Here is an 18,187-nt window from a genome sequence, read left to right as displayed (position 1 = left end):
TGAGTATGTGCTGACCATATGCATTAGGTGAACTCCAGAGGAAGCAAAGCTGTTAATGGCTGTCAGCTGAGAGAGAGGGGCAAGAGGAAAAGACCTCAACCCAAAGACATCTGTCTTTGAGTTTCTGGTCCCCTAGTGTTGGAGTTATTGAACAGTGGTGGTGGGCAGGTTCCAGTGAGCCCTGGTGGTGGAGACCTCCAGTGATACCTGTGAATAGGAACATTTTCTGCATTTCCTGTTCTCAACTAATGCAAACATTTATTTTGTCCCTATTGATAATCTGTTAATATTGCTTCAGAATTTATGCACCTTTGCAAAGCACATTTTCTGATACTGGAGATGCTCAGTAAAAGAAAAGATTAATAACAATAAAGAAAAACCTTTATAAGGTAGTCAGTCAACGCCATCTTTTTCTCCAGCCAATACTTTCTTTTCTGGGAAACCATCAGCTGGCCTGCCATAAATTCATTTTTTATTCAGGAACATTGCAGGCCTAAAAACATATATATTGGTCAAATTAAGCTGCAGTTTACTCCTGAAGACTCTGCAAATACCTTATGAAAGGTTCTGAGTGTCAAACTTACCCTGTACTGCTGCATTGTTTTCATTTTCATTCGGTGATGAGGCACATGTTTATCTGCAAAATTTGAGCAACTCGGAGGTATTTTGGCTTACGCATAGCCTTAAATTACATTTTCAATTACCTTGCACTTTTGTGAGAATAACATTTGCACATGGCAGGTACTTTCTGTTTAGGTTTTGGCACTTAGAAACCCTTTACAAGTTCTCTTCTGCTCTCTTGGGTTTCAGCCTGAAGGCCTGTACGACCTTCAAGCCAGTAGATGAAATTTTCCAGACCACATCTAATTACTGACAACAGAGAGCTCCCCAACTGATGCCAAGATATTTGTAAATATAATATGTGGATGGCCTTGAACTGTTCTCTTGATTGGTGTATGCTGAGAAAGTTGAAATAGGCCATCTGGTGAATGGGTTTCCACTCACTCAGCTGTTCTGATTTGCCATTTTTCTACTAACCATAGCAATGGATTTTCTTGCTTTATTGTACCTTCTATCATATGTTCTTTAGTATATCCATTTAGCACCTGGCCACTTATTTCATTGATTTGAGTCTTCTTGCCTTATTATATAGCTTTCTTTTCTATCTCAGAGTAAAATTATAATTTATGGGGACCTCCAATAGAACTAAAATCTTCCTTTCATCATACAGTTGGGATGTGCTACCTACACTATTGCATATCTAACATACAGGTCAATCCAGTAACGAGCGGTAGGAAGAGCTGCGTTAGTGCCCGGCGCACCCGCGGCTGCCGCACGCAAAGTGCAGTTCACCTACCGCTCGATCCTGTATGTAAATAGCTTGCTAATGCAAGCTGCGTCTAAGAAGCGTCCGTGAAGCGTTAGGCCCGCGCAACCCGATTTACTGTATAGAGCGCTATACAGCGCCTATACAGTAACCTGGGTGTGCGGACCTAATGCTTCACGGACACACTGGTATCTGTCATTTCAAATGTCATTTCAAATGACATTTGAAATAACAGGTACCAGGAAGTGGACAGTTCTCCAACGCTCGGGATTGTCAGCCCTCTCTCCCCTCCTCCCGAAGCAACAAAAGGGAAAAAAAAGTTGCAAGAGAGAGAGAGGGGAGAGAGGACGGGCAATCCTAAGCTCGGGATGGCCAGTCCCTCTCCCCTCCTCCTGAGGCAGGCGCGAAAAGCAGCCTTGCTCCGGGAGGAGGGGAGAGAGGACTGGCAGTGTGAAGCGACCAAGCGACTTACTTTTTTTTGCAGCCCTCCGGAGGAGACGGCCATCAGCAAAAACGGATCGCTGCTCCCGGCGAAGATGGACGCCTGCACGGGGGAAAGCGGCCCCTGTGCGTGCAATTGGCCGCTCAAGACATGACGTCACGACGTTTGGCGTCACGGCATGTGACGTCACGTCACGGCATGTGACGTCACCTAGGAGTAGGTTAAAGGGGATTGGGGATCGCAGGAAGTGCTAACGCGGCCGGAAAGTGAGAGAGAAACAAAGGGGTAGATAGTCAAACACTGCTTAGCCTGATAAATCTTATCTGGTTAAGAAGCAATTTATCTGGGGGTATTCAGCTGCATAGCTGTTTAGCTGAATATCCCATCTAACTTAGGGACCGATACAGTAAAAATCGCGGGAGAGCTGTGTGCGCGATTCAGTAAATTAATTTATTTAAATTAGGGCCTGCAATAAAAAGAGGTGCTAGGGACACTAGCATGTCCCTAGCACCTCTTTTTGGACAGGAGCGGCGGCTGTCAGCGGATTTGACAGCCGACGCTCAATTTTGCCGGCGTCTGTTCTCAAACCCGCTGACAACCATGGGTTCGCAAACCGGACGCCAGCAAAATTGAGTGTCCAGTTTTCAACTCTCGAGCCGTGGGCCCATTTAAAAATTTATTTATTTTTTAAATTTTTAACTATTTGTAACTTTTGGGACCTCCGACTTAATATCGCCATGATATTAAATCAGAGGGTGTACAGAAAAGCAGTTTTTACTGCTTTTCTGTGCACTTTCCCGGTGCCGAGAGAAATTAACGCCTACCTGTTCCTATCGATCAACCTATAACTCTGCTTAATGTCTTCATACTAACAATCGGGCCGATACAGTAAGGACGCGTAAGAAACAGTGCGGCAGTGCCGGGTGCCCGCTCGTTTGCCGCACGCATATTTGAGTTCACATAACGCTCGATTCAGTATTCAAATTAGGCGCGTATCCAAGCGGCGTCCAAAGCGCATCAATGAAGCGGTAGGCGTTCGCAATCCATTTTACTGTATAGAGTGGTATGCAGCGCCTATACAGTATCCAGGGTGCGCTGTTACCTGTCATTTCAAATGTCATTCCACCAGGTAAGTGGATGGTTCTTTTCTACAGACCCCGCTGCCTTGAGCGCCTGGCCGTGACCTTGGACGTCTGGCCGGGCGCTCAAGGCAGCGGTGCCTCTGATCATGGATGCCCAGATACAGGCGGGAATGTCCATGAACGGACGCCGCGACCTTGGACGTCCAAGGTCGCGGCTTCCGTTCATGGACCTTCCCGCCTGTAGGCCCCGCTGCCTTGAGCGCCAGGCCGGACGTCCAAGTTTCCCAGTACATACATGGATATGCCACACTGTGGATTCTCTGGTGTACAGTTTGACTGGCAGCACATAAAAATTATTTAACAGTACATACATGGATCTGCAACACTGTATTCTCAAGTTTGTATTCTCAACTCAGCTATCCGTTCTTATTTCAGCGTCTACTACAGCCTTATTCTAGATGCAGGAGGAAGGCTCCGTATAGGCGTCCGTATAGGCATCCATGTCTCCGCTGGACCCAGAGCCTCAGGACGCCTAGCGGACACCTAGCGGACGCCCATCTCTCCGGTGCCTGTAGAGGCGTCCATGTCCGGAGCCTCAGACGCCTAAAAGCCGATACTGAATTGCGGTTACGCCTTACGCGTCCAAAACGTGCGTCCAAAGCGGGTTAAAAACCGGGTAACCACGGCCGCGCTTTACTGTATCGGCCCGAATGTGTTTCAAGCTGTTACCAATGTCATTCTATATTAATTGTTTCTCTATTGTTACCCCGATGTTCTAATGTTAATTGTTATATTTATTCCTCTAATTTTTAATGTAAATCATTGTTATAATTGTAAACTGGAGTGAAGGCCGACATTAATACTTCGGTATATAAAAACATACAAATAAACAAATAAAAATAAATAAATAAATAGTGTGTGACCCCAGCCCAGAACTTTAATTGCAATGACCAGACGAGGTATATTAGGGTGAAGGGAATATAAGACAGGGAGAAAAATCCCAAGGTAGTTGGAAATGAAGGTTAACCCAAAAGTACAAAGGAGCAGAAGGAAACTGTCAGGCCATAAAGAAAGAGTGGGATCATGTTTTGTTCCTAAGGTTAAATCTTCATTTCACATTAACCAAGGAAATTCTTTTGCTTGTATTATGCCCTATTCTAAAGTTACACTCTCCAGATGTTAAGAGAATATTGAAGTTTTATTTGGCGAAAACAGAATACTCCAGGAAAACAGAGTTACTTGTGTGATGACCTTACATTCGCGTCACCAGTAAGACCTGAGTGAAACTTTTAGTTTAGTCAGTAAGAGTGCAGGTTAGTGTGAAGGGAAGGTTACAATTCAAAATCAGTCCCTCCCTTTCAGGCCGATACAGTACCTGCAATTGGACGTGCGCTTTCCCTTACCCCTTATTCAGTAAGGGGTGGAAAACGCGCATCCAACCCGCCGAACCTAATAGCGCCCTCAACATGCAAATGCATTTTACTTACTGAATCGCGCGCGATTCAGTAAGTAAAATGTGCAGCCAAGCCGCACATTTTACTTTCAGAAATTAGCGCCTACCTTTCTTCGGACACCGGGAAAGTGCACAGAAAAGCAGTAAAAACTGCTTTTCTGTGCACCCTCCGACTTAATATCATGGTGATATTAAGTCGGAGGTCCCGAAGGGTAAAAAAAGAAAAAAAATTTTGAAGTCGGCCAGCGGCTGTCGGGTCGAAAACCGGACACTCAATTTTGCCGGCGTCCGGTTTCCGAGCCTGTGGCTATCAGCGGGCTCGAGAACCGACGCCGGCAAAATTGAGCGTCGGCTGTTAAACCTGCTGACAGCCGCCGCTCCGGGCCAAAAGGAGGCGCTAGGGACGCGCTAGTGTCCCTAGCGCCTCCTTATGCTTGTTTCTACCACGGACCTAATTTAAATACTGAATTGCACGCACAGTCGAGTGGCCTGTGCGCTCTCCCACGGACTTTACTGAATTGGCCCGTTTGTGAGGCCTGGAATGGCTGGCTCCCTGAGAGTCTATATAGCAGCTCCCTACAAGGAGCTCAGGATGCAGTCTCTTTAGATTTGTAGAGTTCAGAGGCAGAGTCCTAAGTTGTTTTTCAGGTCCAGAAAGAGAAACCAAGCAAGCTCTGCTTGGTGGTCCTGACCAAGGTCGAGAGGAATTTCCTCTTCCAGTCCACTCACTGGCTGGTTAGGATTTTTCCTCTGGGTCTATTTTTCGGGTTTTACGATTTTTAGTGGTAGGAGCCTCACTGGACACCTGGGCCTTTCTTGGGTTGAAGGATTGGGGAGCCCTGTATCTGGGATAAGGAAGACCTGCCCCTGATGTGGTAGCAATCAATTGTGAGGAGGAACTCCGGTGTTAATATCATTTTGGGGAAAAGAGAGCATTTTGTTAGAAGATCCAGGAGGAAGTTTTGGCTGCCCTTTCCTTCCTGTCTGAAGCAAGAGAGCTGCTTGTTTCAAGGGAATCCTTCCCATCAGGGGTCCAGAGAGAAGAAATAAACTGGGTAAAAATCAAGGAGATCCAGAAGATTTGCTAACCCTGAGTAAAGGAAATCAAAGATCATTGTGGGCACCCATTTGGTGTTTCACCACCCTGGGGAGAGAGAGAGAGAAGACTTGCTCTCTTTGCCATAGACTAAAACATTTTTATCAGTATGGAAGGGGTTTTGGCCATCCTAAGAGACCTTTCTCTTCTATGAACTCCATTGTTCTAAATCCAAGAGAGTGGATGTTTCCCTGGCCTGATATAAGTGAGTCCTGCACAGACAGAGTGAAGAACTGTAAATAATCGAGAAGAGAATTCTTTGGTGCTGCAGTTTGTTTGTGCCATTCATCACCAGTGTTAGAAAGTAAAGTCTTTAATTTTAGACACTAATCCATGTGACGCCAGCATCTTTATTTGGGCACACAGAAAGAGAAGTGATCCCTCTCCCAGGGATAACCAAGAGGAAGTTAGCCACCCCTGCACTGGGATCTGAAAGGATGCTTTTCTTCCACGAGCCAAAAGGATTCACACCCTGGGGAAGGGGCATCAGTGAAGAGCTAGTCAGGGTTCCTGCCCCAAAGAGCTTACAAATACTTTTATGGCCCCATCCATGCAGGACAGGCACACCGGGGTGGGGTTACACTTTATAATTTTAGGAATAGTAAGAAAGGCTTACCAGCATCTCAGAAGTCCATTTGCCAATGGATTTGTTCTTGTATCACCAAGAAAGCCTATAAGACTCCTTTGAATTTCATTTGAGCACAATTCCACTAGAGCAGTCTCTACCTCCTCAGCAGAGCTGGCATGATATGTCTCTGTGGAAGAGAGACACATGGCATTTCATTCTCGCATGAAATCTTACAGCGTAGACCTATGGGCATCAGCAAATAATCCCTGCCTTCTGGATATAAATTTCCTAGGCTGCCATAAATCCCAATCTGTAAGGATCTGCTGCGCTGTGAACCGCTGGGGGACTGCAATGGAATGAGAACTTTCCTTAAGGTTAACTCCCATAGTAGTCATCCCGTTATATATCTGAAGCCGGTGATTTATACATGACCTACTGGTCTATATAATGTTTTTTTTAATATACTAGTTCATTTCTAACTCGCTATGTACTTACTGATCCTTTCCTTGTAAAACATCTTAGGGCATCATACAACAATTGATTCATTAAATAACATATTGATTTATTAAGAGAGGTTTTATTTTATTTTTTTCAGTACTTCTGTACTGGAGCAGGAGGGACCATTACTGATTGTGGGGTTGGGGGGCATAGGACAGAGAAGGTTGGCAGGAATTGGATCACATGATCTGTGCAAATTCAAGATTGAAAACGAAATGCAGCTGGGCTCTATGGTCTCTGAGCATAATAACCACTGTGGGGGTTAATAAAACTGAAAATTCCCATTCTGTTCATTTGCCATTTCTAAGGTTCTTTAATTCTGCATACCAAAAAGCAGAGGAGCAGCTGTCACAAGCATGTGTCTTCATTTCTTCTCTACGTCCAGGGTGAGAGTGGAGATGCTGCTGATGATGAGATGGCAATTCGTAAAACAAAGAGCTGTAAAGAACCCCGAAGCAGAAGTGGTTCTGATCCACCAGATGTTGAAGAACAAGAAGAATCAGGTAGAAACGCTTTTCTTCCTTCCTTACTGTATTTAAATCCAGTTTTGGAAAATTCTCTGTACATGCTGAATTCTTCCAGAGGGACCCAAGGGTCATAGGTTAAAATAATCTCTCTCTTCCCAGAAAATCAAAATTGCATCTGTTATAACTTGGATGTACAGTGTATTATGCAATGATAGAAATAGTATATTGTGTTGTCAGCAAATCTTGGAAACTTCAAGAGTCAGCTGTACTGAAGGCTTTTTCCCATAGACAAAAAAATGGGAAAAACCCTTTAGTACATCTGGCCCATAGTCTAAAGTATTCAGTTCCTTTGATTTTAAGTACTAGGGAAGACAACTTTTTCATCCATATATATTGTAGTGAGAGCTCTTGCAATGTTATAATAAAGCAACCCAAATAATAGGGGGAGGGGAGTTACTGTATATGTCCATATATCTAATAGAACATGCTGCGCTTACTTCAGATGTAGACCCAGGCCCCTTATCTCACAATTTTGTCTGAGCTTCTGGGCAGGAGTTCTCCCTTCATGGTCTTTTATACACAATTATAAAACTTATAAGCCCTTGGGGTACTCATGGTCTCGGGATCTCTGGCTTTCCCTAAGCCAGGCTGGCTTAGTTCCTTCAGCTCTGCTCTCAATCTACTTTCCTTCTTTCATCCCAAGCAGTCTGTATCTTATAGCAAGTCAAGCATCTCCGAAGAAATCTGCAGACTGACTTTTCACACTGCCTGGATTACTGGTTCTTGTCACCTGGTAATAGTCTGGAGGGGGAGTCTGGTCCTGCCCATTTTCCCCGAACCCTCCTCCAAGGGACCCAAGAGACTCACTCATCAGTTTGTGCTGACTCATGCTGACAGCATTATTTATCATTTGACAGTTTCCACCAATTCATTCCCCATATTATTCCTTCTTCCAGGGCAGGATCTGCTAATCCTTTTCACGTGTTGTCATATGATATTCTGGTCCATGACAATAGGTTCATGTTTCAAAGACAGTTTTCCAGTTCTCACATTGATTTAATACTTATTTCATCCACTATGTTGCATTACCATTGTTTAATACTGTCCAAACACTTCTGTATCATAAATTTCCAAGCCCACTAGCATGCATTTCATCAGGTTAAAGCATGGTAGTTATGGAGTATTGTCCTCTTTCCATTTGAAAGTGTACGCTATAGGATTAACTACAGAATTCTACTAATAGTACAAAAACTGTTAAATGTAACTTCTTTTCCTTGGGCTAATGCTTTGCTGCGTATTTACCAACCTACAAGAATGTTGAGATCTTCTCCGTGTGTTTGTTGACCATTCCTTCCTTTAAAACAGGCACGTCTGGTGGAGACTGGAGATTATGCATTTTCAGTCGCAGCTCCTCAATTAAGGAGCTCTCTTCCTGCTACTTTACATCCGATTGCATGCACGAAGACCTTAAAACCGTAACTTAAAGCATTTCTATCAAAGCAGACTTTCAATTGATTTGACATGAGGCTTAAACAATGTCTGGACACTGGTGCAACTGCAGGTTCCCAAAATTTTGTTTTCGCATCTGATTTGTGATGTATGCATTTTTATTATGAATGTTCATTTGTACATCTCCTAGTGCCTTGGCTTAGGCAATTAAATCATTTTAATAAACTAAAGTAAACTAGAAAAAGCATGAGACCGCTTTAGAATTATAAAATTATTTTCAGCGTTTAATTTTTTTTATTTGGAAGTGGTCCCACTATTAAATCTTTTCACTGCCTGAATATGTTGTCTGGGATCCAGTCTGTCACACTACGCAAGGTTATATCTGTTTGTATTCTAGGAGTTAATGATGTGTTGTATTGACAGATTTGCAATATAGGTTCTGAGTGACTTTACAGGGTTTGTGTATTTCTTCACAAAGTACCAGGTAATTAAGGGACTTTGTGTCACTGTAACTGAAGTGACAGCATAATTTGAATGTTTTTTTCTATGGTGAGTAGTAAAGGGAAAAAATTCCAGTTCAGCCCAGCAAGCCATTACCTTCAACCAATGTAATATTAATATATTTTACAGGCCCATCTTCAGATGTATTTGAAGTTATCCAGCTAAATGAAAATCTGGCCACTTATCCGGCTAAATTCTATCTAAGTAACTATTTGTCCTGCAAGAATTTAGCCGGATAAGTGAGGGGCAATCCAGAGGTGGTCCAAGAAAGAAATGAGTTAGCTAGATAAATCTGATCATCCCATACAGCTGTCCTAAAGTTAGCCAGAAGCAAAAAACAGGCTAAGGTCAGAGCTGACATAGATGAGGAGACAGCTGAAATCAGAGCACACAGCAAGCAAAGCAACATCAAAGGGCCAAACCAGTTCAGCAACAAGAAGTCAGTCCAAAATCGAAGCTAAAGCAGGGCAAGCAGAAACTAGGATGGGCGTTGAGACAGCAGTGCAAGGTGGGAAAACAAGGACTGGAGTGTAGACAGGAACAGGAGCGATGACAGCATCTTGGCAGAGGAATTCTAGAAGGATCTATTGCTGAGACATTGGTCTATTGCACTGAACTTCCTTATATGTCCGGGAGGTGATGATGTCATCAGCAGATACCACAGGAAGTACTGGCTGCTGGGTCTATAAGGCTTAGGAGCTGCTGGCTTGCCTAAAGTCAGGTCCACAGAATGGAAAACAATGCTGGGGCCATGCTGGAACAAAGGGAAGGGAATGGGTGTCGCCTCCGGGGTACACGGTAGGCGGTGCATTACACTAGAAGGCATTCACCACACTGAAATGTTTTACATTTTATGTTTTACATTTTTATACCTCCTTACTTCACAAATATAAACCAAAGCAGCTACATTGCAGATAGAAATACAATCAATTAAAAATAGTTCCTAATATACAGAATAGTCCCATCCCCAACTCTCACTGTGGGACAAGCCAAACCCGTAATACAAAACTAAAAAATAAACAGTCATTTCAAATTAACTTACAAAACTCACTCCCACACCTGTCCATCTAAATATCAAAGTACAGTGCAGCTATCAAAACTCCCACAAATGTAATCCCTTCACTCCAAAAATAGAGGATGCATACCCTATCACATCCTTAGTAACTGTCCACACTCCCCGGAGTCATCCCCAAAGGCACAACCTGCCCAGTGTCTTACAGTATTTTCCAAATTCTCAAGCTTAGTACATAAATGCAAATTATCTTTGAACAGAGTCTTCTGCATCCCCACCATTTTGTCAGTCATATCTCCCAACACTTGAACCCGTTTTTTTAACCTTTTCATAGCTCTCTCTTGGAAAATCACCTTTGTTTCTAAGACCAAGTTATAATCAATAACCAGAGAAATCTGAGCAATAAGGGACATTCCCAGCCCCACATATCTCATCAAGGGTAAACGTTATTTGGGGGGGGGGGGTGTCTCTGAAGTTGAAAACCTCCTGGGTACTTGTTCTTCCAATGCAGCTACTTCTTTTGTTGACTCATCCAGCATCTTAACAAAAACATTTCCACAGGGAAAGAGACAAAATTGTATCGACATCTAACTGTATTTTGCGCTCCATAAGATGCACCTGACCATAAGACGCACCTAGGAATCGGAGGGGGAAAATTAAAAAAAAAAAAATGGTGTGCTAAACCGGCTCTGTTCCTGGGCGTCTGGGCATCTTGTGGAGCAAATTAGGGGAGTGCATAACATTTTTTTTTCTCCCCATTTCGTTTTCGGGTCTAGGGAGGGCCATTTTGGTCCACTTCCCAGATCAGAAAACTTTTATCATTCTCTTTCTGTGGGAACCTCCCCCCAACCCCCCCCCTCCCCAATCCCAACCCTTTAAATTTAATTAACTACAACCCCTACCCTCCTGACCCCCCCAAGACCTGCCAAAAGTCCCTGGTGATACAGCGGGAGTCCGGGAGCGATCTCTTGCACTCGGACCTTCTGCAGCCAGTAATCAAAATGGCGCCGATGGCCCTTTTATTTTATTTTATTTATTTAAAGGCTTTTCTTTGCTGACATTCGTAAGGCACATCATGCCGGCTTACATTGAACTGAAAAGGAGGAAATACAATGAACAAAAAAAAAAATGTCACAGTAGCCCTGTAGCCCTGTGACATAGTAAGGGCACAGGGCCATCGGCACCATTTTGATTACTGGCAGCCGACGGCCCGAGTGCAGAAAATCGCTCCCGGACCCCCGCTGGACCACCAGGGACTTTTGGCAGGTCTTGGGGGGATCAGGAGGGTTGTAGTTAGGTTTGGGGTTTTTTTTTTTGTTTTGTTTTGTTTTTAATATTCGCTTCATAAGACGCACAGACATTTTCCCCCCACTTTTGGGGAAAAAAAAGTGCGTCTTATGGAGCGAAAATACGGTAGTCATCTAACCATATCAAGACAATATCTCCTAAAGCAGCAATTGCAACCTCCAGTCCTCGAGTTCCACAAAGAGGCCAGGTTTTCAGGATATCCACAATGAATATGCACGAGATAGATTTGCATATGTGGAGGCAGTGCATGCAAATCTTTCTAGTGCATTTTCATTGTAGATATCTTGAAAACCTGGCCTGTTTGTGTCACTTGAAGACTGGAATTCGCCATCACTGTCCTAAAGGTTCCATCGTACTGGGCTTGACCTAAGCGTTGCTTGCATAACAGCCCTAAATATAATCATTGGTCCCAAAAAATTCATATATCTTTTTTTATTTTCTCATTTGCATTAAAAAGATTGCTTCTTTGGCTGCTGACATGCTCCTGAAAATACTTAGCATGCTACAAAACCCCTTTATATTCCCTAAAACAGGTCCGTGTTTCAAAAGAATACTTCTGCATCAGGAGTCAATGTAGATACTGAAAAATATCACTAATGTTTCTCTTCACCACCTTGTGTTCAGCAATGAAAATGCCTGCTCCATGTCTACCAGTGCCAATCCCCTTCTCCTGATTGTCTCTTGCTTGTTTCTTATCTAGTTCCTGATTGGTTGGGATATTAACAGGGAGATTTATCAAGCTGTGCTAGGCCTGTAACACACGTTAAACAGTGTATATCGCATGATGTTCACAAAATCTTGCATATTTTAGACCAGGGGGGAAGGGGTTATCATTATATGAACCATTAAATGTATTTTTTTTTTTACTTCTTTTGGCCACCTTGATTGGCAACCCCAGGGTGGAGAGAGGAGGTCAAGATAGACTCCCGGTCATATTTTTTTACTTTTTTGTGGCAATTTCAGTTTGGGCCACAGGGCCCTTTAAGGCATTGGCTGCCTGCATGCTGGGGGCCATCATCACAATTTACCATGGCCTCTGCTGTGTTGTTTTGTCTTGCGGACTTTTACCGCAATATTTTGTCAAAGAGGGGTGCAATATTGCTGGAATGCCCCCCCCCCCCCCCACATCCCGTGATATGGGCTCCTCCTGCGATAAAAGATTGTGGCTTAGTGAGGCCAGGGCTTAGTGTTAACAGTATAATTGCTGAAGTGAAAAAGAACCCTGCAGAAACTGCATTGTTAAGACAGTAATCCTGGATTAAGAAGGAAACTTATTAATACAACAGGTGTAACACACCCAAAACTAGCCAAATCTATACTGTTAATATTGTTCTATTAGTCATGTTTAAATTAGGCATGCACATTGAACAATCTTTCATTTTGTTTTGCTTTTTATTTATTTTGGTTTTTTCCTTTCATTTCATGTGCTAAAATGACAGAAACAGCATAAAATGATCTAGAAATTCAAAAAGAATTTACTGCCTGTTACAACATCTGCAAGATCTGGGCTGGCAGGAACTATTTTAAAATGTTTTCGTTCTGATTTCATTAATCAAGTTTTTATTGTATACTGGAACCAAACTGAACCTACTTCTAAGGCTCTGTTGTTTGGTTTTTCACAGGGTTCTTTTTAATCCCCAACCTTATTTGGCCTCCATTTGTCTAATATAATTCAGGATCACAGCATTAACTGTTATTTATGTATGGACGTATCCAGTTGGTTGTTTTTACTGAGCTTGGTAAACCTGAAGATTGGTCCTTATTAAACTCTTGCCTAGCAGCAATTGCCACTTGGCTGAAACAACATAAATTAAAACTTAACCCTCTTAAGACAGAGGCTGTTTGGATAAGCAGAACAAGTCAACTTCTACTTAACCCTTCCATTTCTGTCTGGCATTATGATCAAGCCAAACAATATGGTCGCTTTCTTGCGAGTTAAGTTTGATGCTAAGTTGTCTATGAATAATCAAATTTCTGATGACGTTCGGTCATGTTGCTACTTTTTAAGACTGCTTCGCCAAATTATATTTTTTTGTAAACAAGAAAGATCTTGAAGTAGTGGGTCACTCTTATTGTTAAAACGTCAACACATTGGACAGTATTTGCATGAACATAATAGCATAGTAACATAGTAAATGACAGCAAATAAAGACCAAAATGGTCCATCCAGTCTGCCCAGCATCACGTTTAGGGTTGTAACTGCTGCTCCGGGCAGGTCACCCTCTCGCCGCCTTCTTCAGAGTTGCAACTGCCACTCCATATAGATCACCCCCAGTGCTTCATTTCCATCCTCTTGCCAATAGGAATCCTCTGTGTTTGTTCTGCACCTTTTTGAATTTCATTTCTGATTTTCTTTCCACCACCCTTTCCATGAAAAAATATTTGCTGATATATTCTTCCTGTTTCCCCCATATCATACCTCCTAGTTCTACAGCTTCCTTTCCACTAGAAAGCTCTTAAGATTCTGGAGCGAGACACTCTATCTATTGTGAAGTCTTTCTAGCCATCTTCATTTCGGTCGGCGGTTTGGCAACAGAGGACAAACGGGGACGACCAGTTCTCACTGGGTAGCCTGGGCTTCACTCATTTCCTAGAGGCATCACAAGAAGAGAAGGAGTTTGGGGTTCCTCTGTTAGTAACTTATGCTTTGGAACTGGATAAAAAGGGAAACTGCAGATGTTTCTTCCGGAATACGGATGTCTCATTTTTGAGGTTTAAAGTACATGTTTTCCCAGATGTTTGCAGGGCTACACGATTAAAGTGGAAAAAATGTATAGCCTTGCGCCTCGAGGTGGTTTCCCTAGGGGCAAAGTTTGTTTTGATATTCCCCTGCAAGTTTCTAATTTGATTCCAAGGGAATGGCTATGTGATCCAGATCATTTGGAGGCCTCTTTTGAAGGGCAAAAGCAGAAATAGATCCTTGATATGCATGTCTGATCTCTGAGTTATTGTGGGAGAGTTTGTTTTGTTTAAGCTTTGTTTGATCTTATATTTACAGTAACTGTTAGTAGCTCAGATACAGTTAGAATATTCTCCTTGTGAATCTTAATGTCTTGAATGCTGTGTGCTGGATCCCTTTCCCCCACCTACTTTTGCAGGATTTGAATTTAGACTATGTGCATTATTGCATGTTTTTCAACCATTTTTAGCTCAATGTATCATCTTCTTTCATTTTTGTGCATTTAGTAGTCATTTACATAGAAATTATTTTTTTTTCTTGATATGGACAGATTAGAGTGTGCAGAGAAGGGCTACCAAGATAGTGCAACATCTGCAGCATAAGCCCTGTGAAATGAGACTTCAGGGCCTAAATATGTATCCCCTAGAGGACAGGATTGAGAGGTGGGATATGGCAGAGACATTCAACTAGATCAAAGTTTTACATAATGCAGAAGAAACAAACATATTTCGATAGAAAGGAAGTTCTAGAACTAGAGATCCTGATATAAGGCTCAAAGAGGATAGACTGAGGTGTAACAGGAAGTATTGTAAGGAAGGGAAAGTAAAGCTGGAGATTGTGTGGTCTATGATATTGCAGCATTTTTGCAACAGGAAAGGAAATTAGGAAGGCTAGATGGACAATGCAATGCATATCTTCTGTCATGTTCTGTGTTTCAGACAAATAACTATGATGATAGATGCTTTACTTTTTTCTTTTTTGTTGTTGTTTTTAACAGATCAGAACATTGTGAGCAGTTTCCCCACATTTTACACATTACCATCTAGAAGAGCCCATTCCCTTAGTACTGCTGGATCCCCAAGCATGGTACCTGGGACATCTTCACCAGTGCGACCAACCTCATCACCAGTTCTGCCTGTATCTAACAAAAGTCAATCCAAGTAGGAACACAACACTGCTTCCATTTTATATATATATTCTTATAGTAATACAGCAGAGGAAGAAAGTACAGCCTGCCAGACAGACCCAGCTTCTAATTCTTCTGCAGTCTCTTCACTTTTTTGCAACTAAGGATTATCTGTTCTTATTCCATATCCCCTTAAAAATGTAGGATAAGCACAGAGAGCCTTAATTGTAAAAATGTAGAGAGACTACAAAAGAATTAGCAAGTGGATCTGTCTGGCAGGCTGCACTTTCCTTCTCTTCCTCTGTATCCTCTACCTTCTTGACAGAAGACGCATGCGTGTTTTTGGTCTGATTTTTCCTCTTCAGGAAATCTCTGCTGTCTTTTGACCTCCTCTCCTGGAGCGTAGAAGGTCTACTTCTTTCCTTTGCACTGACAAGCAACTCCCATGTGCAGGCTTCCTTGTATAAACTTGGAAACCAGCAGGAGGAGTCGGGAGAAAAAGAAAACAGAGCATGCTCAGTTTAACATGATCATGGTATTTAGATTCTCCTCGATAAAAAAAAAACAGGATCATGTTAAGCTACCAGTTGTACATAAAGCTATAAAAACCTTGAAGGCCAGGGTAAAACACAGTCCAAGATAGCTTGGTAAATGGCCTCTTTTTAATACCTGTTGCTAAATTGAATAGATAGTTAGCATACCATGCTATTTAGCTTGAGCTTGCTAATGCCACATTTGCATATGATCCTTCATTTATGTGCTCACACTATCATCTTCTAGGACTCCTTCAATATGCCTGCTAAGAACTTCCTGCATTGCTCGTTATTTTTAATGTGCGCAAGAGGGTTTTATTGTGCATGCTAAAGTTTTATTGCATAAACCCTTAGGAGCTGATATACTAAAATAAACTAACATTGGCTGTCAACATATGTAAATACAAAGTACTGTATATCGCACATAGTAACCACCGATGTTAATGACATGCAAATGAGGCAGACAGTAACTTACACATGTATTAGAAAAAAATTAACTACACTTTCAAGTGTGTGTTAATGTGACTGCAAATACGTTTGTGCACATAGGGCCGGATTTTAATATCTACACCCGATTTTATAACGTGCACACTTGTGCACCTTGCGCGTGCCAAGCCCTAGGGGATCCCCAATGGCTTTCCCCTTTCCCTCCGCCCCCCTCCCCACCTTCCCCCCCCCCCCCACCTTTGTTTTGTTATTTACGCCTGCCTCTGGGTAGGCGTAGGTTGCACGCGCCGGCTGATTGCCAGCACGCGATACCCGGGCCCAGTGGCAGTGGAGAGGCCTCTGGCCATGCCCATTCCCCGTCTTGAGGCTTGCGCGCATCACCGGGCCTATGCAAAATAGGCCCGGTGACGCGCGTAACCCCCCTTGATTTACGCGCGTAGGCGTTGAAAATCTGCCCCATAGTTTTTTTTGCTGTACTATTACTACTAATAATAATAATAAAAATGTTATTTCTCGCTCACGCCACAGTTTGTAATGAGTTACAAAAAAACACTCATAGTTCAAAACAAAGATAGTACATAAAAGAAAACTAATAGGTAATGAGCTGTGTTGCATAGTTTTGCACTTGCTACATTAACTTAGATTTCACGTTAAAACTGTCGCAAGCTATTTTGTGAGTTAAAAGCTCACAAACAATTTTGCACAAGCTAACAGTACTTTTAACACTTGTGATATTGTTAACTCATTCTAGCACATTGGCTCCTTAGTTTGTGAATTTTGGCTGCTTCTTTCTTTTGTTAACTAGAACAGTTGCTTTTTTGACATAGCCCCCAAAAATTCAGTTATATGAATGATCGAAGTAAAACACAAATATAATTTTACAGCTTTTATTATTAAGTTGCATGTTTGTATTGACTATAAGGCATACTAAAATTCATATTTTTCTTTTCTGTGTATGTATTAACATAAATGTTCTTTTTTTTGTCTTAGTACATGGAGCAGTTCTAGCTGGCATGGTCGGGTTAAAGGAGGAATGAAAGGGTTTCAGGCCTTCATGGTTTCTGATAGTAACATGAATTTTATTGAATTTGTTGAACTTTTCAAATCCTTCAGGTAAACCAACATGTTCTATGTAAGAGAATATGTTTAAAGTCCAGTGGCTATATTTTGGATGATAATGTGATTTCCTTTTTATATCTCAGCGTACGGAGTCGCAAGGATCTGAAGGAACTGTTTGATGTTTATGCTGTGGCTTGTAACCGCTCAGGTTCTGAATCTGTTCCACTCTACACCAACCTGACAATTGATGAGAACACCAGTGGACTGCAGCCTGATTTGGGTATCTGAAATTTATTTACGTTTGCAAATAGTATGGAACAATTAAATAACTTTCACCATGTAAAATAAAATAATTGGTTACTTTTAACTAAAATCTGAATATGCAGAATACATGTGTTTTAATAATCAGTGAAAATAGGCATGGATGGGGGGGTAGTGTTGTAGCACGCAGTATACATTTGCAGGCTGTTATATTATTAAGTTACACCAAACTTACGCAAATAAGTTTGCATTGACAGTTATCCTGGTAAAACTGCACTCACCCAATAGCAGCTGCTATTTGGTGCACATAACTTTGCTGAGAGAATTTATGCACCTAATGTTTTTTTAAATAAAGTATACACAGTGCAGGACATTCCTTCTTCTTGCAAGACTGCCTGAAGTTCCATCTGCCTGCCAGCTTCCCACAACACTGCTCTGTTGCCTGGAAATGCTGCCTAGATAGGAGGAGGTGTCTGGAGGGTACTGTTCAAAAGAGGTGCCCGGCAGTGTGAAGGGGGTGTGCAAGGCTGCCTGAAGTTCCCCCTGCCTGCTGGCTTGCCGGAACGCTGCTCCATTGTCTGGGGACGCTGCCCTGAAGTCACCAGAAGGCACCAGAAGTAGCATTCAAAAAAGGTGCCCTGCAGCGTGCCGCTGCTGACACGTGCAGTTGAAGCCACACGCCGCTCACGTCAATTTTCAGGCACCTTATTTTGACTGCCTTTCTGTTGGCCTTAACTGGTTTTCTTGATATGGGTAAGAGACGTGGTCAGGTTCAATCTGACTTTGTGCCTTCCTCTTCCCATCAAAAGACAATTCCTAAGTTGATTTTTGGGGCCAGAGGGACTTAGCTCTGGCACGCTTATTGCTGGAAACGCAAC

General features: G+C 42.5%; 1 protein-coding gene across 1 annotated transcript in view; it reads left to right on the top strand.

Annotated features, from left to right (window-relative positions):
- The window catches only part of PLCE1 (phospholipase C epsilon 1), a 401,333-nt gene that overhangs the window by 262,202 nt on the left and 120,944 nt on the right, over positions 1-18,187 (top strand). Inside the window, exons 10-13 of the mRNA XM_029610717.1 lie at positions 6,852-6,969; positions 14,881-15,043; positions 16,980-17,102; positions 17,192-17,328. Of these exons, the coding sequence (XP_029466577.1) occupies positions 6,852-6,969; positions 14,881-15,043; positions 16,980-17,102; positions 17,192-17,328 (541 nt within the window). The remainder of the gene's footprint in view (positions 1-6,851; positions 6,970-14,880; positions 15,044-16,979; positions 17,103-17,191; positions 17,329-18,187) is intronic.

Source organism: Rhinatrema bivittatum, chromosome 7, assembly GCF_901001135.1.
Source record: "Rhinatrema bivittatum chromosome 7, aRhiBiv1.1, whole genome shotgun sequence".
Taxonomy (NCBI): domain Eukaryota; kingdom Metazoa; phylum Chordata; class Amphibia; order Gymnophiona; family Rhinatrematidae; genus Rhinatrema; species Rhinatrema bivittatum.
The sequence above is the reverse complement of the archived record's forward strand: the minus strand, read 5'-3'. Positions and strand labels throughout refer to the sequence as shown.